The following is a 23,792-nucleotide window of genomic DNA, read 5'->3' as shown; positions in this document are numbered from 1 at the left end:
AACTTTTCACAGTGCCTCATGGCCAGCCAGCTCCACTGCCTCTTCAGTATTTGAAGCTTCCAAAGCAGTATGGCAAACCGCAATGGGAATAACATGAACTTTCTTCACAGCGAACGATGGCCCCTTAACAAGGGCATGAACTCAAAAGGAGGGAATGAACACATCCTCCTGGAGGAAATAAACTCATCCTCCTTATTGTATAACTGGAGAGGATACACGCAACCTCCTGGAGGGAATAAACTCATCCTCCAAAACATAAACTGGAGGGAATGGACTCATCCTCCAATAAGTGAACATGAATCCTGAAGACTGTTTTCCAACTTTCTCCCAAGGAAGGAACTTCAGGAAACAAGAACAGAACCTGAAACAGATTCACAGCATACAGACAATCATACAGGGAGGGCTCATGGCTTCATCTGCTATGACTAAAGGAAAGAAAATTACCAAGGTAAGAACCTAATTTTCCCTTCCTTGTCATCAAGCAGATGAAGCCATTACGTATGGGATGTAACAAAGCAATCCCTATATAGGGTGGGAACAGGTCACACCACGCACTAGCACTTGTGCTCCAAAACGCGCATCCCTCCTAGCAGCCACATCCAGCCTGTAATGTCGGGCAAAAGAGAGCTTAGAAGCCCATGTTGCTGCACTGCATATCTCTTGACGAGAGAGTGCTCCAGTTTCAGCCCAAGAGGAAGAAATCGCTCTGGTAGAATGCGCCTTAAAGGCTACAGGCGGAGACCGGCTGGCAAGCAGATAAGCTGAAAAGATAGTTTCTTTGAGCCAGCGGGCAATAGTGGCTTTAGACGCTGGAGACCCTCTGCGAGGACCTGATAGCAAAACGAACAGATGGATCATAGATCCTGAAAGAGATAGTAACTCGCAAATACTGCAGCAGAGTCCTGCGCACATCCAACAGGTGCAACTGCCCAAAAGATTCTGGAAACGCCTCCTAATCAAAGGAGGGCAAGAAAATAGGCTGGTTTAGTTGAAACGCTGAAACCACCTTAGGCATGAAGGAAGGCACGGTCCGAACCGTGACCCCGGACTCTGAGAATTGCAGAAATGGGTCTCTACAGGACAGCGGCTGGAGCTCTGACACCCGTCTCGCCGAAGTAATGGCCACAAAAAAAATGGCCTTTAGTGTCAAATCTTTCTCCGATGCGGCTCAAAAGGAGAAGCCTGCAGGGCCTTCAAAACTAGCCCCAGGTTCCAAGCTGGACAGGGTGCTCGCACGGAAGGCCGGAGCTGAAGCACCCCACTAAGAAACCATGCCACATCTGGATGAGCAGCTAAAGACACGCCTTCAACCTTACCACGAAGGGAGGCCAACGCTGCCACTTGCACCCGCAGGGAATTATAGGCCAAGCCTTTTTGTACACCATCCTGCAAATAGTCCAGAATCGGCGAGATAGGAGCCCGCATGGGTGTGATCGCTTTTGAAGCACACCAAGACTCAAACTGGCGCCAAATCCTGGCATAAGCCACAGAAGTGGAACGCTTGCGGGCCTGCAGGAGAGTGGAAATGACTGTTTGAATAGCCTTTGTCCCTCAATTGCGCCCTCTCAATCGCCATACCATAAGACCAAAACGGCAGGCGTCCTCCATGGCTACCGGGCCCTGTGACAACAGGTTCGGTACCAGAGGTAAAGGAAGGGAAGCCTCCACTAGCATGACGAAGGTCCGCATACCAAGGCCTCCTGGGCCAGTCCGGGGCGATGAGGACCACTTCTCCTGGGTGCAGCCGAATCCGCAGGAGCATGCGCCCTATCAAGGGCCACGGAGGGAACACATATAGTAGACCCGGAGGCCAGGGCTGAGTCAAGGCATCCAACCCTGCTGAGCAAGGATCTCTCCGTCTGCTGAAGAAGCACGGGAATTTGGCATTTGAACTTGTCGCCATAAGATCCATCACTGGCTTGCCCCATTTGGCACATATCTGCAGGAATACTTCGCCTGCTAGTTCCCATTCTGCTGGATCGATCTGATGCCTGCTTAGATAATCGGCTTGCACGTTGCTCTGACCTGCAATGTGAGCTGCTGACAGAAACTGTAGATGCAGCTCGGCCCAGTGGCAAATCTGTTCGGCCTGCGCGACCAGTGCTCTGCACTGAGTGCCGCCTTGTCGATTTATGTAGGCCACTGCTGTCGTGTTATCCGACATCACTCTGATAGCCAATCCTTCCAGGGTCACTTGAAAGGCCAGAAGTGCCTGAAACACCGCTTTCAACTCCATGCGGTTGATGTACCACTCCGACTCCTCGGGTGTCCATAGACCCTGGGCATGCTTCCCCTTGCAATGTGCGCCCCAGCCCTTCAGGCTGGCATCTGTCACTACTAGACACCAATCGGGGAGTGCCGCAGCAGGCTGTCTGAGAGCCACCACTCCATGCTGAGTCAGGCCGCAGGGTGCAAAGAAAGTCTGCATTGATAATCCTGAGAAACTGGAGACCATCTTTGAAGTAGTGAATACTGTAGAGGTCTCAGGTGCGCTCTCGCCCAGGGCACCACTTCCAATGTGGCTGTCATCGATCCCAGCAGCTGGACAATGTCCCAAGCTCGCGGGCGGGGCATCCTCAGGAGCAGACTGACCTGATTCTGAAGCTTGCACCACCTTAGCTCGGGTAGGTATACATAGCATGAGTCTGTGTCGAACCTGGCCCCCAAATATTCTAGAGATTGCGAGCGGGTCAGGTGACTTTTGGCCATATTGACGACCCAACCTAGAGATTGAAGTACTGAGACCACTCTGACTGTAGCTTGATAGCTCTCTGTTACAGAGTCTGCTCTGATGAGCCAGTCGTCTAGGTACGGGTGAACCCTGATACCTTCTCGCCTGAGCAAAGCAGCTACTACCAACATTACCTTCGAAAAGGTTCAGGGAGCTGAGGTGAGGCCAAAAGGCAAGACCCGGAACTGGAAATATTTTCCCAACACCACAAACCTCAGAAACATCTGGTGCGGGGGCCAAATTGGTATGTGCAAGTAAGCTTCTTTCAGGTCTAGAGACGTGAGAAACTCTCCTGGCTGTACCGCAGCAATGACGGAGCGCAGGATTTCCATGTGAAAATGCCGCACTCTCGGAGACTTGTTTAATTCTTTTAAGTCCAGAATAGGGCGAAAAGACCCACCTTTTCACGGCACCACAAAGTAGATGGAGCATCGGCCGTAGCCGTGTTCGGCTGGAGGTACCGGGGACACGGCCCCTAACTGAATCAGACCTTGCAAAGTCTCCTCTACCATCGCCCATTTGGCGGCAGAACTGCATCAGGACTCCACAAACACGTCTCTTACTGGGGTGTTGAATTCTATTCTGTAGCCATCTCTGATCAGGTCCAGAACCCACTGATATGAGGAAATATTGGCCCACTCCTCGGCAAAGAGGGAAAGACGTCCTCCGATGACAGGAAGCGAGGAGGGGGCCGGCGCACCATTATTGAGAGGGTCGCCCCTGAACTCCAGGCCTAGAGCCGGTGGCTGCAGTACGCTTCTCCGAGCGAAAGGAGTTCCTCTGCTGAAAAACGTGCACGAGAAGTGAACCCAGCAGAACACCCCGGGCGGTACCTTCGAGCTTCACGGAAGCGAGGTCTATAAGAGGAGTGGACCGCCTGGCCCTTGGAGGAAGGCCGAGGCCTATCTTCGGGCAAGCGCTGGGGTTTAGGATCTCCCAGGCCTTTAACAAAATTTTTTTTTCAACTCCTCACCAAATAGATGGCCTTGAAAGGGCAACTTCACCAACCTTTGCTTAGAGGCCATGTCCGCTGCCCAATGTCGTAGCCAAATAAGTCGGCGAGCCGCCACTGCTACTGCTATTTGTTTAGCCGAAGCTCTGACAATATCATAAAGGGCATCAGCCAAAAAGGACAAGGCCGACTCCAGCCGCGGAGCCACATCCGAAAAGGGCTCTGCTCCATCTCCGGGCTGTTCCACTGCCTGTTGCAACCAGCCCAGGCAGGCTCTAGCAGCATAACAACTGCATGCAGACGCCCGAACAGTAAGACCTGCAATTTCAAAGGACCGTTTAAGTGCTGCTTCCAGCCTACGGTCTTGTATATCCTTCAGGGCAACTCCCCCTTCCACAGGGAGGGTAGTTCTCTTTGTCACCGCAGTGACTAGGGCATCTACTTTAGGCATTGCAAAGCGAGCCAAATGCTCCTCACGCAGAGGGTATAATTGCCCCATAGCCCTGGAAACTTTCAAAGGTCCCTCGGGGTCAGCCCACTGAGCAGAAATAAGCTCTTGGGTGGAGTCATGCAAAGGAAAGGCTCGAGCAGGCTTTTTGGTACTAGCCATCCTAGGATTCACAGAGGAGGCCGTGCCACTGTCTAGCTCTTCAATAGAAAGGACCTTTAGGGCATCTGAAATAAGCGCTGGCAGCTCATCACAGTGGAAAATCCTCACCGCGGAGGGATCATCCAGATCCTGTGGTAATTCTGCACCTGACTCTGGCTCCTCAGACCACGAAGGCCTGCCAGAACTCTCCGAATCCTCACAGCCCAACCACAGGGGGGGAAAAAAAAGGAGGTGCACCACAATCTGAAGGGGAATTAGCCCTTCTACGCTTTTCTTTATGCCAATTATCAGGGAAAATAGCCTCAGCGGGCAGTCCCAGGCCAGAATCCACCGGGGGGGGGGGGGGGGGGGGGACAATAGAAGGGGCCTCAGACGACCCTTGAGGGAGAGCTCTTTTCAGCATGTTTGCTTTATGCAATAACAACACAAAATCAGGGGAGAAAAACTCGCCCTGGGCACCCAGATCCCGTCCGGGGCTAGCCGCTCCCTGAATAGCCTCAATTCGAGGTCCCCCCCCCCCCCCCCGGGCTCAGGGCTCTTCGTCTCTACGGAGGCCACGCCATGCGGAGAATTCAAAATGGCGTCCGCTGCCAGCTCTGAGTGGGAAGAATCATCGCTCGCCATGCTCGGGCCGGCTCTTACACCTGTACAGCATGATTTACATAGCCCCGCTGCTGATTTGCGCTTGCCACACCGGGAACAGCACTTTACATTCTCTGCAGCCATTGCCGAAAACGGCGGGAAAATTCAAAATGGCGGTTTCGCGCCAAAAACGCACCGATCGCGGGCCCACCCCGGAGGAGTTAGAAAACACTCTTACCTCACCGGACCGAGTATCACAGCTCCGGTCCCATAGAAGAATCAAAGGAAAACCTCTGTTCCAACTTTTTTTTTTTTTTTTAACGCTGTGAGGAAAGCAGAGGTAATAAGAACTCCAGAGGCTCAGATGAGTGGGAAAGGCAGGGAAAGGCGAACCAATGTGCCTGCATCCACTGAGTGGGAAAGGACAGGGAAAAGCAAGCTAATATGTCCACATCCACGGGGGCATGGGTAAGGCAGGGAAAGGGCTAACCTATGTACCTTCAAAGTGAAGCTGCTATAGCCTCTAACACCCTGGCTAACAACTGACAAGCCAGGAGCCACCCCCAGGCAGATTTTTGATGGAGCTCGAAGAAGCTGCAGCCACCCTGCTTGGGGAGATAGAGAATACTGAAGAGGCAGTGGAGCTGGCTGGCCATGAGGCACTGTGAAAAGTTGAGTGCTCTCTATCTCCCCCTGCTGGTTGATGGACACAACCCATACGTAATGGCTTCATCTGCTTGATGACAAGGAAACAGCATTATAATCAAATTTGGACAACACTAAGGATTGTTATAAAGAAAAAACTAAATTTGAAAAGAAAGGCCTCTCCAAAGGGAATTAAAGACACTAGAAACTACCACAGAAACCTGTGATTCAAATGATACTGGTTAATAGTTATTCCCAGCATTTTCAAGGTGGCACATCCAGCATTAGACGTTTTGCAGTGTTAAGCACACGTTAGTGCTTAGAGAAACAAGCATAGATTTACACATAGCAAACAGACTACGTATAGATTTTCATGCGATACCCAATTTTCATCCTTCTGTTTTTTGGGGATTTTTGTTTGTTTTTACATGCTTACATAGGATTTTGTTTAGTTAAAATAACTAGCCTGAAGTTCTGTGTTATCAAAATGTATGCTCTATTACAGAGTATGGGCATTTACTTTTGAAGATGGAAAAAAAATTATACTTATAAGCAAAACATCACAGTTCAATAAATGCTACAATACAACTGCAAGATTAGATGCAACACCTTTGAAATTTCCTCTATGGAAACAGCCAGCTATTTCAATTTCATTAATTATTTATTACCCATTTTGACAAAACATGATCAGAGTGGTGTATGTCATCCTGCATAAGATAATTGCCAGCATAAAACAAACATCAAAATAAATTAAAACCAGATAACATACAGATATTTCAGTAAAGTAAAATGTATCTCCAATATTCACTTTCCTCTTTTCGCTATGACTTATTAAAGATTATGAAAAGCTCTGGTAGAACACAATCATACGCCTGTGTTTACAAAAGGTGTGCTATAGGCTTATAGGCGTGTTAGTGTTTTTAACGCGCGTTAAACGCTAACACACCTATAGAAATGTATTGGCACGTTAGCGTTTAACACACCTTAACTTTATAGGCACGTTAAAAATGCTAACGCGCCTTAGTAAACATACCCTGAAGTCTCTTACATAGGCCAAATGGTGACCATGAGCACAATGAAGCTCTTCAGAGCTACTTAGTGTTTTTTTATATTTTTTCCTACTTATTGCATTTGGATTTAGCTTTTGTTCCTCAACTGGAACAGAGTTCAAAATTTCAAATCCATGAACACTTTTCCAACCATGCTGACCTCAACTGGCTTTAAAGCAGTGATCTGTAAGTGGAAAGTTCTGTATTCTTGTGCTTTCAATCCACTCACTAAGCAAACTGGCTGATCCCAGTACACTTGAATATAAATATTTTGTCATGATTCATCCCCATTAAAAATCTGTTCTTCTTGTGAAGCAAATGTTCAAAATTTGGCTCAAGTAGACTTTCATTAGCTAATTCGGAACAGTAATTTTTTATTTATTAGAGAGAAGTTTAGTCAAATACATATTGTAAAAGTACTTGTAAATGTAAAATTATTATGCAGAGACTATGATATTGCCTACCATCATCACACAGGAAACTGCATGTGTTCACTTACTCTGTAATCATAGGTAGCATCTGGATTCTCATCACAAGCAATAACTTCCGGAGCCATCCAATATGGAGTTCCAATAAATGTGTTTCTTCTACCAACCGTCCTGTCCAATTGAGCACTCACACCAAAATCCACTATATAAAGATAATTGAAATAAATTATTTCTAGTTTAAGATGCTTAAAAATGCTAAATTATCAGCCAGTCAAGAGACATGGATACAACTAAGGAGGTTAAGTATGAAAAATCCCATGGAAAGTACTGAGATGCTGGTAGAAGCCTCTTCCCTTTCCTTGTGTATTTTCTCCTGAGGAGTGGCCTCCTTTTCAACAATATTCATCTGAGGAACCTGAGGCCCCCCTCTATAACCCTTCTCTTATGTCAACTATATTTTGTTGCGACATTAAACAACTCTCGCCATGTGATGTTTCCAATTAGAGTGCAGGATCTCCGAGGATGAAATTCATTGTATCTGGATAATACCACTTTAGAAAGGTGCATAAATAAATGGAACACTGCTGTACAGTCAACATTGTGTTTTCTGGGTTTGGGCCTCAAATGCAGTACTCATAAGCCTTGGCAGGAGAACCATCCTTCAAAAAAAATAACATCTACTGACCTAAGAACTCTACTCAAAGCTATAGGTATTAAAAAGCTGTATATTTGTGAAACATTTTTGCTCGCTAATAATTTTTTTTGAACTTGGGACCCCAAATTGCAGTCACAACCTAGTTCAGCTCTTCATAGGTGCATCATTATTCTGCACCTCCAGGGGATCACACAATTTTATTTGGCTGCAATCATGGGGTTATAAGCACAAAAAGACTGGGAAGCCTTGATCCAGTCATTGTAACAATAGTAAGCTGGTGGGAGCCACATAACTTTTCATAACCCTTAAATTATGAGCTCTGAATCTAGCCACTAGGTGTCAACATTGAATGCTATGACACCTGTACAAGAAGGTACAACACTGCCCCCGAAACATTCTCAATCCAAAAACAAAGTAGACAACCCAGTGGCGTAGGAAGGGGGGGGGTGGGGTGGTCCGCCCCAGTTGCACGCCGCTGGGGGGTGTCGGCGCCTCGCTGGTTCCTTGCTCTCTCTCTGCCCTGGAACAGGTTACTTCCTGTTCCGGGGCAGAGAGAGCAAGGAACCAGCGAGGCGCCGACACCCCCCCAGCGGCGTGCAGTCGACGGATTGGCCCTCCCGCCCACCCCTCACCGCCTTCCAGGTATGTTCTCGCGGGGGGGGGGGAAGGGGTTGCGCTACGGAGGGTGCGTCGCGCTGCACCCGGGTGCGCAGCGGCGACCCGCCCCGGGTGTCAGCTGCCCTCACGACGCCACTGAGACAACCTGAGCCAAGAACTGAACAGTGCTTCCACTGAACCACATGTATTTTTATTTAAAGGAAAAATTTTCTATTGTGTATTTTTTAATATTGCTATTTAACTGCTCCCAATAAAGACAAAGAACAACACTATACTTCAAAGCTTCAGTGGTAAATAAGACACTTTTCAGTGGTAAATAGACACTTTGTTGTATTATAAAATTGAAAAAAAAAATGGTTAGGCTGGAGTCAGCAACATAAAACACAGGACTCAACAAACTGAAATCTGGTTTTGAGATAATTTGAAAAATTATGAATACATATTCACATTTATGCTCATCAGAATGAGTCCTGTCTGTGTGACACACATCACTTAGCAAAGCATCTGCTGTTCAGAATGCAAGAAGAATGTTAGCATAGAAAGGTTGGTAAAAAAGTTTAATCTATACATGCAGGAGGACTGGACTCATTGGCAGTGGCACGTATGCAATGTGGGTTTCATTCTTGAATCCAGTTTTCTGCTCCTTGAACCAACCAGGGATGGGAATAATTCAGGGCCAGTATCTGTAACCCCCTCTCAAAGAGTATGTTTCATCCTTTGCACACTGGAGACAGCAAAGTGGCCTGACTCATGATGCATGCATACGAGACCGGGGGGGGGGGGGGGGGGGGGGCAGTGGGAATGGCCCTTGGAAGAGGACTGTCAATTTAACAGCAGGACTAAATGGGAAAGGGAAGAAGACAAGAGGAGGACAATTTGGGGTTCTTCCAAATTAATGCTCCTGATGTCGCCCACAGCTCCAGTATATTCCAGTTCAGACTGAACTAAAAGCTCAAAAGGAGTCGTATCATCTCTTGCTTGCCTTTAACCAAAAACAGCATACAAGATGGCCAAGCTAGCACATAGGCTGAAAAGCTTTAAGAAATTATATTACAAAGTAGGAGTGTCAAAAAGTGCATCACCTACCAAGCTTTACTTCAGCATTTTCCGTCAACAATACGTTCTGCCCTTTGATATCTCTGTGAATCACATGGTGGGCATGCAAATGTGCCAATCCCTGCATAAAGACAACATCAGAGTTTAAACTCTCTGGTTTTACAGATATGTACGCACTAATTATGTACTCAGTCAACAAATTCTCTGTGAGATGGGTTAACAAGTTAAAAGCTGATTTTCCACAGGCTCCCCCTTTGACTGTGCTAAAACAGCGGAATAAAAAACCACAGGGATCCCCCATCTGCAAAGTTTGGTAATCAATCAAGCTGCAGCACCTCTATGTATACCAAGAGAGTCCAAGTTTTTGCAACAATGGGCCATATAATTAGAAATCCATGTGTGTGAGCTGCATGAATATTTTAGCCTGTTACTGTATAATTTATACTCATCAAAATATGTTAATCTCTTTTGAAATTGTGACTTCAGAGCCACCAATTAACTCTTCAATGCTTCAAAATCATGCGTTCTAGGTAATTATATTAAAAAATAAATAAATAAATAATCTCAAATGGGCCATATCCCAAGGCCATACAAGCCACATGTTGGATGCCCCTGATTGCATACAAAGAGCCAAAACAAAATGATCAACCATTAGTCTCCACAAATACATTCTTGACAGCAGCAGTTCAGTCATTTTACAATGAGATGATTATGGAAGTAAATTATTATTCACAAATATATACACACCAAATGTAGAAAGCATATTTGCAATTAGAGCAGTGTTTCCTAACCAGTATGCTACTGCCTGATATGCAGATCTAGACCAGCAACTAGGCTCTACACTTGGCATATTTTGAAGAACAAAGTATTGGAAATGGCTCTCAACATACAGAACTTTTCTGAGCACACATGTAGTCAGGCCTGTCTCTCCTTCCTAGCTACAGCTTGAGCCCTCTGTGAAGGCTAATGCACCACAATATTTTTGCTAAGGTATGTGAGCGATCATCTCAATGGGACCTTCTAATGGTCCCGTCTCTCTGTGCCATCCCCTCAGCCTCCACATGCCATTCTCTTTTCTGTACAGGCTCCTCAATTATGGAACTCTCTATCCAAAATCCTGAAAGCATCATCCTCCCTTGCCCTGTTCAAGACAGACTAAGACTCATTTGTATTTAGAAGCATTTGGCCAATAGCTGGAAGAGTTGCCTTGTCACTGTTTTTCCCTTCCCCATTACTCTTGACCTCACTTCCTCTCTCTCTTAGATGTTGTAGTTCTTCCCCAGCTCCTTTTTGTCTCCCTAAGTCTTGTTATCTTAGTTTGTGTTATTTCTGATCCCTTTCCTTTTACTATGCAAGTAGATTGTGAGCCATTCAGACATTTGTTTGATTGGGCAGGATACCTAAAACTTGAAACTTGCTTTGGGTTTGCAAAGTTTTGTTTTTTTTTTAAGGGGGGGGGGGGGCTGTATTACAGCATTCTTGGAAAACAAATAAATCCTTTATTCTTAATGCTTACAAGCATGAAAATACCACTAGGATGCTGAACAAGCCATGTTGGAGAAAGATAATAAAAAGTGGAAGAGAGGACTTGTGAGGAAAGAAAGAAAAGGAATGGGAAGAAAGGCAGGGAAGATAGGAAAAAGGAAACCATCAAGGGAAGGTGGAAAAACACACAGAGAAGAAGGATTCAAATATTCACTGGTTAAGGAAACAAAGAAGAAAGACAGCTAAAACCGAAAAGAAAAACGAGGAAGACATCAGAGAGAAAAATAAAAGGAACACAAGAGACCAGAGAGCAAGAAAAGAGATGCTGAACAATAAACTCAAACCAAAGACACCAGATTGAATATTTTTATGTCCAACAGAAATGTTTTTGGGCCCATTTCGGTACCTGAATATATGTCCCATGGGGGGGGGGGGGTGCCTACTAATGTAACATGCACTAAACAGAGCTCATGTTACGTGTAGGTGAATGCGTGTGTAGCTTATAGTACCTCTACATATTTTGTAAAAGAATTTACTTCTAAAATATAAACTAACATAATATTCATTTTTAGTAGGTTATAATCTTTATGGTAGAAAGTTGCATCAGAAAAGTCCATGCCCCGTCCCACCCTGCCCCATCTGGATATCCCAGAGTTACAAACAAAAAATCTGGTAACCTTACCTATAGCCCAAGGCAGCTTTAAGCTGTCATCAGATTTCAGTATGTAAGGATTATATATTTATCCTCACTGATTAAATGCTCAAGGAAAATATTGCCACAAATCACTCAACCTTCCCATCCAAGGAGAACATTTTATTCAGGAATCAGTATTTCTCAGCACTTACAGAAACTCCTGTTTGCCTTTTTTGTGGGGAGGGGGGGGGGGATTAGAATTCACTCACCAACTCTTTGCACAAGTCTGTTAAGCCTCCTGCTTGAGCCATCAGCCAATCAAATGGCCTTTAGCTGTCTCCAGGACTCCTGATAATTGTCATGCAAATTTTCTACAGGCATGTCCTCTTCTCAATGCACATGCTCAGCACAAACATTTAACCAGCCAGAACATTTACAGATTTTAAATAACCACTACTATTTTATCACTTCACAGTCTCACTAGCCTCCTTCAAACTTCTTCTCTTTAAATTTGACCACCATACAAACTCACCCTAAATTAAGAGTTCTTCCTACACCAAGAACCTATATAGCATTGACTCTATTCTCTAAAGTAATTTCAGCATTCAGCTTCTGTCTACTGTACTTCCATGGAACTAATAATAGCAAGAGAGTTATGGCCCTCATGAGAATGATTCAGATAAGATGACCCTGGTTCATTGATAGGATTTTGAAGTCAAAATGTCTTGACTTATAAGTGAGTATATACAATAGCAATTAAAGTTGAGCTCTTAGCATGATACACTAAGGGTCACTTGGGCAATACGCCATCCATGAATTCTTCTATTCCCACTATTCATAATTAGCTCCTGCATGAGAACCAGGTGACTGCTTCATCCACCTCCACACACTCTTAATCCACTGACAATGAAGCATCATTGGCTTTTTTCAGTAACTTACACAAAGGTTTCTTGCTTCCCTCTTCCTACTGATGTTGCCCTTACCTTGTACGACTAAGCAAACATCTTTTCTAAAAAAAAAAAATACTTGCAGACTGCCTCAGTAGCCTAGGAATAAAAGCCGGCTTATTAGATCAATCTTACATACATGCCTAATAACCTTGAGCTTAGTGTCCATCCCAAGGTTATCAGAGAATCTGATTATTTTTTTTATGGTTATTTTAATCCACACATACATGCACATCCCTGAAAAGCAGGCTCTATTAATTCTGCATGGAACTTCTAAGTTCCCTTCTTGGGAGTGTGACAAGTTTCTGTGCCCCCCCCCCTCCCCCAAGGAATGGATATCAATGGATAATTTAACTCCAAATCCTTCAGCATTCTTCCAGTTTCTTCAAGTCACTTTTTTCCTACCCTTACCAGAAAGCCTAATACTTGACAAATTTTTTTCATCTGCAAATGAGGCATTTCTTTCTAGTCCTTCCTTAAAATCACTAATAAAGAAGTCAAAAAGTACTAGCCTGGCACAAAGCCCCAAAGCTGGCTAAGAGTAAATTTTATTGACCAACATTTTGAGTTCTCACACTCAGTTTCTCATCTGTTAAATTTTTTGTTCCACTCCCAAACTGACTAGTTTCTTTACCAGCTTTCTACATGGAACAGCATCAAGGGTTTTAAATGATGCTGAAAGAACATCCACCTCATCCTTAGATTCGCTAATTTGGTTCAACAAAAAAACTGAAGTACTCTGCAGCAAGGCCATCCCAACCAAAAGGCAAGACTAGGTGGTCATCTAGGGCAGTAGCATTGGGGGAACAGAAAAGAGCAGCTGCAAACAAAACAAAAAGATATGCTCCTGATAGTCACACAAAAACTCAAAGAATCATCAAAGCATACTTTTCATAACAAAGTTTTATTTTTAAAAGCATGCTGTCTTGGAAGGGGGGACAAAGTTAATTGAGTGGGGATGGTGGGGGCTTAAAGCTGAAAGATTAACCATGGACCCAAGTAAATTTGCACCGGCCCTGCTGCAGTGAAAATCCATCATATTACATTCCTTTGTCCACTAACTAGCTTCCTCCTCTGAAACTTGATTTGTGACCATATTCATTTCTGAATTCTGCTGGTCCCCCTTTTTATTTTTTTTTTTTCAACTAGTGCCACTGTCTCCTTTAATATTTTCTATTCCATCCCTTGATGTTTCCTCCTCTTCCTTCTAAATCTGAAGAAAGTTTTCATCATCTTATGTTTAGAAAATTCTCTTCTGTTTTGGGCTTTACTCTACCAACAATTCCCCTCACCCCTCTTTCTTAAAAGCACTACCAGTTATCTTGTGCATTTGTTGCATTTTCAGAATAATAGTTTATTTGCTCTCATTTCTAAGACCTTTTGATACACCATTTAACTAAAAAAAAAAAAAAATTAAGGTGGAAGAGAAGGGCTGGTAGCAAAACTGACTTTAAAAAAATAATGAAAGCAAGGCTGCTTTATAAGCAAAGTCTGGGTTTTATCAGTAATTGTTCATGTCTGTTTTAAACAATTCTATATCCCCTCCCATTTCAAATTACATTAACTTTGTATTTTTCAACCTTTACTTTATTTTGTCTCTTCCATACAAAAACTGATGTATATCATCTCAAAGGAGAAATCAGACCTCACCTGCTAATTTGCTTTCCTTTAGTCCCTCCGGACCAGCCCAGGATTGGACTGATGGGTTGTACACGCCTTCCAGCAGGTGGAGACTGAGACAATTCTGACTCTAGAGAGCCAATAAGAGCCCTGGCTATGTGACCCTAGCCTCAGTATTTGAACAACAAAGCAGGAAAGAAAGGAAAGGAAAGACCAACCTTCTGTATCCCGTGGAATGAAAGCAGCCACAAAGTACTCATAAAACGTGCTTAAACAACGGCCAAGCAGTGTAACAATGCTCACCACCAACTCCCAACGGAGAAGAGGTATGGCTCAAACATAACTTTTATTATATAACTTTTTTTTTTAATGTAGAATTGTAAACTTGCAGAGCAGCTCCGTCGCCAATGACTGAAAGAACTAAACTCCGAACTACCCTGTTTCCCTGAAAGTAAGACATCCTCCGAAAATAAGACCTAGTAGAGGTTTTCCTGAATTGCTAGATATAAGACCTCTCCCGAAAGTAAGACCTAACAAATTTTTGTTTGAAAGCAGGGCCGCCGAGAGCCGGACAAGGCCGCCCCCAGGCCGCCAGCCCCCCCCCCCCCTCCCTCCATCGCTCCCGGAACTAACCTTAAACGCCTCCTTTCACCTTCGCAGCAAGCAGCAGCAGTGCAGATCTCTGCTTCCTTCCGTGTCCCGCCCTCACGGACGTTACGTCAGGCGAGGGCGGGACATGGAAGGAAGGAGTGGCCTGCCCTGCTGCTGCTTGCTGCAAAGGTGAAAGGAGGTGTTTAAGGTTAGTTCCGGGAGCGATGGAGAGCGGGCGGGCCAACCCTGATCCAACCCCGATGTTTCCCCGAAAAATAAGACCTAGCGCATTTTGGGGGGCAAAAATTAATATAAGACAGTGAACACAGGAGGGACCTGGGCCGGTCCAGAGGGACTAAAGGAAAGCAAATTAGCAGGTAAGGTCTAATTTCTCCTTCCTTAGCGTCCCTCCGGACCGGCTCAGGATTGGACTGATGGGAAGTGACAAAGCAGTAGTCCTAAAGGAGGGACCCCAGCAAACCCGCTGTGAGTACTCGAGATGCAAAGACCGCCTCCTGTCGACACTGTACATCTAGTCTGTAGTGTCTAGAAAAGGAATGGAGGCCCACGTCGCCGCCTTACAAATGTCCGCGGGTGGCACCAAGAACTGCTCCGCCCATGAAGCCGCTTGTCCCCTTGTGGAGTGAGCTTTAACACTCTCTGGGACTGCTCTCCTGGCGAGAAGGTAAGCAGAAGCTATCATCTCCTTAATCCACCGAGATATAGTGGGTTTGGAAGTGGCCAAACCCTTACACCGACCGGCAAGGAGAACAAAAAGACGATCCATGCGCCAAAAGTCTTCAGAAATTGCCAGATAGCATTCAAGAACTCTCTTAACATCCAATGTATGCAATTTCCTCCGATCCTCCATACCCGAGGAAGACCCCAGGAGAGGAAGGAAAACCGATTGGGAAAGATGAACGCAAGAAACTACCTTAGGTAGGAAAGAAGGTACACTCGCTCCTTGAAAAACTCCAAAAATGGAGGCCTCCAGGAAAAGGCTTGCAGCTCCGAGACCCTCCTAGCTGAAGCAATGGCTACTAAAAACACTGTCTTGAGAGCCAAATCCTTAAGGGAACAAGAAGACAGCGGTTCAAAAGGAGGACCCGTCAGAGCGGAAAGCACAAGATTGAGATCCCAAGATGGAAAGACCGCTCTGGCTGGTGGGCGAAGACTAACTCCCTTCAAAAAACGGGAGACATCCAGAAGACTAGCCAACGACTTACCTCGTATTCTACCTCTGAAACAGGAAAGGGCCGCAACCTGCACCTTAAGAGAAGAGAGAAACAAACCTTTATCAAAGCCCCGCTGTAGAAAATCCAACATCTCCACCACTGAAGCCCGGAAAGGAGCAATACCAGCATCTGAACACCAAGCCTCAAAAAATCCTCCAGGTGCAAATATAATTTAGAGACCTAGACAGACGACGTGACGGAAGAATGGTAGCAATCACTGGAGCGGAATATCCTCTCTTAGCTAAGCACGCCCGTTGAAGAGCCAAGACGTAAGACAAAATCAAGCTGGGTCTGGATGAGGAAATAGTCTTTGCAACAGAAGGCTCTTGTGAACAGGAAGACGAAGAGGAGACGCAGCCAGAAGACGCTGGCGGTCTGTGTACCATGGACGTCAGGGCCAATCTGGAGCCACTAGGACTACCGGACCTCCCTGCGCCTCAATCCTTTGTAAGAGGCGACCCAAGACAGGCCACGAAGGAAATGCATACAGAAGACCGGAAGGCCACTGCTGTAAGAGGGTGTCTATCCCTGCCACTCTTGAGTCTGTTCGGCGACTGAAGAAGCGAAGAACCTTTGAGTTGAGACTGGAGGCAAAAAAATCTAGGACTGGAGTACCCCACTGAGCTATTATCAACTGAAACGCTCGAGAGCTGAGAGATCATTCCCCTGGATCGAGGGTGTGCCGACAAATAAATCTGCTTGAATGTTTGACACCCGCCACATGGGACGCTGAAATGGCGGCGAGGTGAAGCTCTGCCAATGCCATGAGACTTGCCATCTCCCGTCTCAAGAGCAGACTCTTCGTTTCCCCCCTGGCGTTTGACATAGGCCACTGCCATGGCATTGTCCGACAGAACTTGCACCGTCTTGCCTGCCACCAAAGAACAAAACTCCTCCAGAGCTAGACGAATTGCTCTGGTCTCCAACAAATTGGTAGACTGGGACACTTCCAGGGGAGACCAGAGACCCTGCGCCAACCTGCCTAAGCAATGGGCTCCCCAGCCCCGGAGACTGGCATCGGTTGTTAATCCTATCCACTGTGAAGACTCTAGCGGCATTCCCGTGGTGAGATTCTCCGTCCAGAGCCACCAGAATAGACTGCTGTGCTCCTGGGAATGCAGAGGCAACCGCACCTGGAGTCCATCTGAGGGGACCATCTGGACAGGAGAGAAAATTGGAGAGACCTCATGTGAGCCCTGGCCCAGATAACTACCTCTATAGTCGCTGCCATGGAGCCCAGGACCTGAAGATAATCTCGAGCACAGAGGCCGCATCTGTGAAGTAAACCTTGAATCTGAGATCACAGTTTGAGACCTCTGCCCTGGGGAAGAAAAACACGACCCCACGACGTGTCAAAGGTAACCCCTAAATACTCTAGGGACTGTGCAGGAATCTGACAGCTCTTGGCTGCATTCACCTCCCAACCTTGGAACTGCAAGAAATGTACTACTCAGTCCGTGACCTGCCGACTCTCTTGATAAGATTTTGCCCTGATTAGCCAGTTGTCTAGGTACGAGTGGACGAGGATCCCATCTTTCCTGAGGGCCGCTGCCACCACTACCATGACTCTGGTGAATGTGCGAGGGGCTGTCACGAGTCCAAACGGCAGAGCCCGAAACTGAAAATGGTGTCCCAGAATCGCAAACCGCAAGAACTTTTGGTAACCGGTCCGGATAGATATATGCAGATAAGCTTCTGTCGGATCTAAGGCTGTTAGAAACTCTCCGGTACGAACTGCCACTATCACGGATAGAAGGGTCTCCATTCGAAAACTCGTGACTTTGAGAGCCCGATTGACGGCCTCAAGATCCAAAATAGGACGAAAGGAACCCTCATTCCTGGGAACCACATAGTAAATGGAATAACGACCCTGTCTGTACTCTGAAGGGGGAACAGGGCAAATGGCTTGAAGGTCCAAGAGCCTTTGTAGAGTGTCCCGTACCGCGCCTGCTTTGCGGCGAGAGCGACAGGGAGACTCCAGAAAGGCGTCTGAAAGAGGCTTGGGGAATTCTAAGGCATAGCCGTCTCGAATAACCTCCAAGACCCACTGGTCAGAGGTAATATGGGCCCACCTCTGAAAGAATTGTGACAGCCGAGCTCCTACAGGAACCAAAGGAGAGGCCAGCACACCTTCATTGGGAAGGATGGGAGGGGGACCGGAAAAGAGCACCCGAGTCTCTACCTCCTCTACGGAAACCTTGAAAGGACTGATCTCTGTTGAAAAACCTAGACCACTGAGCCTGAGCACACCGATCGGTGTGAAACCTACAGAAATCCCTCGCCCGACCACGACCAAACAAAACACCCCGACTAGACGGGCGAAGTCTATCCTCCCGGAGACGAGGAACCTTCATATCCCCCCAAAAACACACCAATTTATCCAACTCTTCTCCAAACAACAAAGAACCCCTGAAGGGAAACTTACTCAGCTTAGATTTGGAGGCAGCATCTGCCGACCAACCTCGCAACGAAAGGGAACGGCAAGCCACGACCCCCAAAGCCAAGGACTTGGAGGATGCTCTCAACAGATCATACAAGGCATCTGCCAAAAAGGCAGATCCTGTCTCAATGCTGGCCACCTCTACATCTATAGCAGAAAGATCATCCGCAAATAGTCGCCTGCACTGCCAAAGATGAAACATCAAAACTATTCTTAAGCAGAGAATCCAACCTCCTGTCCTGGACATCCCGAAGGGCTGTTATCCCATCCACGGGAACCGTATTAAGCTTGGTAACCGCTGAGACTACCGCATCGACCACTGGAACCTTAAGAAGAGTCCTGTCCACACCCTGCACTGGGTAAAGGCAGGTCATCGAACTGGCTGGACGAAAAGCGGAGTCGGGAACATCCCACTGCGCCTTAATAATGTCCCAAATGTCTTGATGCATGGGAAAAGTTCTCTCTGAAGATCTGGCGCCTTTGACCAACAAATCAACCTTGCGAACCTTGGGAGTCGGGTGTTGTTCCTCAAAATGCAGAGTGGAGGAAACCAAGGAGATGAGCTCCTGTAAATCCTTCTTATGAAAAAGATCCTAGCTAGAAGGATCTTCTCCTTGGGGGAAGGGTTCTGCAGCAGGATCCGTAGGAATTTGGTCCTCTTCCAGGAAGGGCACATCCTGATCCTGGTCAGATAGTGAATCCACCTGTAGATTCCAGCATCTAGGTCTTTTTGAAGGAGGAAAAGACCTGGAGGACTTCCCTGCAACTCCTGTCCCAAGACCAGACTTCTTCATCAAGAACGCCTGGTACATCTGGAGGACAAACTCAGGGGGAAAACCCCCTTCCTGAGTCCCTCCAGACTGTACCAGGGACACTGCCTCTGTTTCTCTCTGCACTCCTGAAGGCTATGCATCAGAGGAGAGCTCGTGTGCTGTAGTACCTGCAGCTGCAGGCAAGATGGCGGCTTTCCACGCCAAATTCGACAAACCAGTGAGATCTGTAGCAGAACAGGAGGGCACCGAGGCAGACGCAACTGACCGGGAAGATGAAGAGGCAGGCGAGGTCGCTGACAGAGGAAGACACACCGCTAAGACGTCTAGCGCTGTACAGAACTTACATGAGCCGAGAGCGCCTACTCCCCGGCGCTAGCAAACAGTGCAGTGCTTCAATTTCTCCGCCATAGCAGAGCTCTCCCTGCCCTTAAAATAAACACTTTGAGCCCATTTTTTTTTTTTAAGAAGCTGCCGCTGTGAAAAACGCGAGGGAAAGGAGGAAGTTTAGCCTGAAATAACTTGCTCATTCAGGTCTCGGGGCACTGTATTTTTTTTTTTTTTTTTTAAAGAAACAGCTGAGCAGGAGAAGTAATACCCCAAAAAATAAATAGAGCACAACAGAGCTGCCTGCTCGTTATCACTCTGGGGAGAGAAAGGCTTTTTTTTAAGGAAGTGTGGTTGCCTCTCCCAAAGGCAATACATCTTTCCACCGAATGGGTAGCCCTTCCCAACTAAGTAAAGGGAGATGGGGAGGAAGGGGGGGAGGGACCCGGGGACACCAAAGTTTAACACCCCAGAGGCTGGAGAGGAAAATAAATTCCTATCTGCCAAACCTCTAAATTAGATTCCCCAGGCACAGAAGGAAAATTATTTTTTATTTTTTTTATTGAGAGAAAAAGAAAGAGACTAATGGGCTCACCCCCTACCTGCTGGAGACTTGAGAAAATACTGCGGATAGGGTCACACATGGTCAGGGCTCTTATTGGCTCTCTAGTCAGAATTTTCTCAGTCTCCATCTGCTGGAAGGCGTGCACAACCCATCTGTCCAATCCTGGGCCGGTCTGGAGCGATGCTAAGGAATGCAAGATTTTTGACCCTATAGAAACCTATGTCCTGCTTTAATCATTTCTTTCAGTTGCTTTTGCCACATCATGTTTCACAGTTTGATAGGGTGGCTTTTTTAAGATTTTCCATTCAAAGAAACAAAAAAGTGATTGTGTACTCCATCTGTATAGTTCAGTGGCAGATTGCAGGAACACAGTGGCCTGGGGGACTTTTTTTTTTCCTCCGAAGTGGCCCATGTAATATCAAATTATACTAAAATCAAAACATGTGATTTTGACTATTTAAAAAAAAGAAAAAAAATTAACTTAAAAATCCCCTTATGCTCAGCAAGCAATGACACACACATTCTCTTCCTCAAGCCCTCTCATATACACTCTCTCTCTCTCTCTCTCTCTCTCTCTCTCTCTCTCTCAAGCCCCCCTCCTTCATATCCAGCCAATAGTCATTTTCTGTAAACCTGCCACCATTGATACTCTACAGCATCTAACACACGGTACAAGCAGTATTAATGTGAATGCTGCTGTATTGCTTCTACCTCTGTCAAACTCAAGACACCACTGTCTTTCCATGACAGCAGCATTCACATTAGCACTGCACATACTACAACAAACAAAAGCTCACTGGCAGTTCACATTCCCCCAATTCCCACCTGAGGTCAATTTTGTGCTTGACTGCACAATTCCCTACACTCCCTCCTGCTGCTTTCAAATTATTTGCCTGCTTATTCCCTCCCCAGCCCCTTCCTACCTGACTTCTCCTGGGTGGTCAGAGTCTACCAAAAAGCACTGTCTGGTAGTTTCTTCCAGCCTGCAGCGGCCCATGGGGAGAGTGGGAGCAGCTGGTGTGGATGTGTGGTGGAGTCCTGACCTGTACACTTTTGTGACCACTACTAGCCTGGGCTGCAGTCTGTTCAGGACAAGTGTGGTGTCGATTTGCCTGGCACCCTGACTCCTCTGGCTCTTTTCTGTTGACCTATACCACCTGTAGGTGGCTCTGTGCAGCTGCAGCCTGCATGCAAATGCTGCTGAATATGGAAATGGATGGGAGGGGATTTCAAGATGAGACACATGCCTCTCTTTCATGCCTGTACCTGGAGCAGGCGCAAAGTGTACAGGGGATTGTGGTTGCACACAGTAACAGAGGCAGGTGGGCAGCTGCAGGACCTAGCAAGCACTCCAGTCTCATCTGCTGCCAGCAGACTTCTTAAAGTGGCTCAAGCTGGAGGCAGAGGGTCGGAAAGGAAGGGAAAGGCAACAGCAGAAGCAGATTTAAGCCTGCCAAACTGCATCAGCACAAATAGTCCATCTCCATATAAGTGGCATTATCAGCCAAGCAGGAGAATGCCTGATATCCACATTTGTTCTTAGTGGAATGCAGAAAGTTGGGAAAAAGGCAGAAGGACAGATGTGAGAGCATTTCTTTTTCATTTAAACATATATTTTGTGATTATATTTGCTAGAGCCATCTTGGTTCTCTAAAATCATTTTGGATTCTTTTGAAAGCTCTGATGTCTTACTGAACTATGCAAAGATGTTGCATGACATGAGCTTTCCAGAACATTGTCCCCTTCATTTGTCTTGTGACCCATACTGTAACATCTGCTAGAATTATCCTCTTATCCCTCTCAGTTCTGTCTTTAAATTGCTAACAAAGAAAGCCTACACTGAGAATGAAGATGAGTTTATCTGAAATCACAAAGGAATTTACACAATGGAGAAGAGATCTTTTCTCATGATCTTTCAAAGGAAATCCTTCAGTTATAGGCATGAGAAAGAGCTTCAAAATATTCTTTTTGCTATAATAGCTTAGCTTGCTTTGCTTGGGACCACAGGATCCTTTCAAGACAGCAAACTATGGACCAGAGGACATTTTCTTTCATTCCAGGGCATGCTGCCAAGACATCCAACCATATACTTTCATGTCTCAAAAATATATTTTAATCCTTCGATATCAGTAGAATGCTTGAAAGAGAAAAAGCTAAGCACTGCAGATAAGAAATAAATGAAACCTCTAAGCAAAAAGCATAGAATTCTTTTTTAAGATCTCTTTGCTGGCTTCAAATTTAGTCTTTTGTTATTCTCCTAGTTATTTTCAATGGTTTTCTACAGTTGCACGATTTTGAACAAATATGAAAACAGACACCCGTTTCAAACGTACGTAAACTGCAGATACTGGCAAAGATAACTGTATGGCTATTAGCAATTTATGTAGTATATTGGAGAAAGCGAATGCTACATACCTGTAGAAGGTATTCTCCGAGGACAGCAGGCTGATTGATCTCACTGATGGGTGACGTCCACGGCAGCCCCTCCAATCGGAAACTTCACTAGCAAAGGCCTTTGCATGCGCGGCCGTCTTCCCGCCCGAACCGGCTCGTGTTCGTCAGTCCCATATGTAGCAAGACAAAGACAAGAGAAGACACAACTCCAAAGGGGAGGCAGGCGGGTTTGTGAGCCTGCTGTCCTCGGAGAATACTTTCTACAGGTATGTAGCATTCGCTTTCTCCGAGGACAAGCAGGCTGCTTGTTCTCACTGATGGGGTATCCCTAGCCCCCAGGCTCACTCAAAACAACAAACATGGTCAATTGGGCCTCGCAACGGCGAGGACATAACTGAGATTGACCTAACAACTTATCCAACTAACTGAGAGTGTAGCCTGGAACAGAATAAACATGGGCCTAGGGGGTTGGAGTTGGATTCTAAACCCCGAACAGATTCTGAAGCACTGACTGCCCGAACAGACTGTCGCGTCGGGTATCCTGCTGCAGGCAGTAATGAGATGTGAATGTGTGGACAGATGACCACGTCGCAGCTTTGCAAATCTCTTCAATAGTGGCTGACTTCAAGTGGGCTACCGACGCAGCCATGGCTCTAACATTATGAGCCGTGACATGACCCTCAAGAGCCAGCCCAGCCTGGGCGTAAGTGAAGGAAATGCAATCTGCTAGCCAATTGGATATGGTGCGTTTCCCCACAGCCACTCCCCTCCTGTTGGGATCAAAAGAAACAAACAATTGGGCGGACTGTCTGTTGGGCTGTATCCGCTCCAGATAGAAGGCCAATGCTCTTTTGCAGTCCAATGTGTGCAGCTGACGTTCAGCAGGGCAGGAATGAGGACGGGGAAAGAATGTTGGCAAGACAATTGACTGGTTCAGATGGAACTCAGACACAACCTTTGGCAAGAACTTAGGGTGAGTGCAGAGGACTACTCTGTTATGATGAAATTTGGTGTAAGGGGCCTGGGCTACCAGGGCCTGAAGCTCACTGACTCTACGAGCTGAAGTAACTGCCACCAAGAAAATGACCTTCCAGGTCAAGTACTTCAGATGGCAGGAGTTCAGTGGCTCAAAAGGAGGTTTCATCAGCTGGGTGAGAACGACATTGAGATCCCATGACACTGTAGGAGGTTTGATGGGGGGCTTTGACAAAAGCAAACCTCTCATGAAGCGAACAACTAAAGGCTGTCCTGAGATCGGCTTACCTTCCACACGGTAATGGTATGCACTGATTGCGCTAAGGTGAACCCTTACAGAGTTGGTCTTGAGACCAGACTCAGACAAGTGCAGAAGGTATTCAAGCAGGGTCTGTGTAGGACAAGAGCGAGGATCTAGGGCCTTGCTGTCACACCAGACGGCAAACCTCCTCCATAGAAAGAAGTAACTCCTCTTAGTGGAAT

General features: G+C 46.3%; 1 protein-coding gene across 6 annotated transcripts in view; it reads right to left on the bottom strand.

The window, feature by feature from the left end:
• The window catches only part of MAP4K4 (mitogen-activated protein kinase kinase kinase kinase 4), a 400,740-nt gene that overhangs the window by 163,105 nt on the left and 213,843 nt on the right, over positions 1-23,792 (bottom strand). For all 6 annotated transcript variants that reach the window (XM_030201435.1, XM_030201438.1, XM_030201437.1 and 3 more), the window contains exons 6-7: positions 9,357-9,447; positions 7,069-7,199 (exon numbers count right to left, since the gene is read on the bottom strand). In XM_030201435.1, the coding sequence (XP_030057295.1) occupies positions 7,069-7,199; positions 9,357-9,447 (222 nt within the window). The remainder of the gene's footprint in view (positions 1-7,068; positions 7,200-9,356; positions 9,448-23,792) is intronic.

The sequence above is a fragment of the Microcaecilia unicolor genome, chromosome 4 (genome assembly GCF_901765095.1).
Source record: "Microcaecilia unicolor chromosome 4, aMicUni1.1, whole genome shotgun sequence".
Lineage (NCBI taxonomy): Eukaryota > Metazoa > Chordata > Amphibia > Gymnophiona > Siphonopidae > Microcaecilia > Microcaecilia unicolor.
The sequence above is the reverse complement of the archived record's forward strand: the minus strand, read 5'-3'. Positions and strand labels throughout refer to the sequence as shown.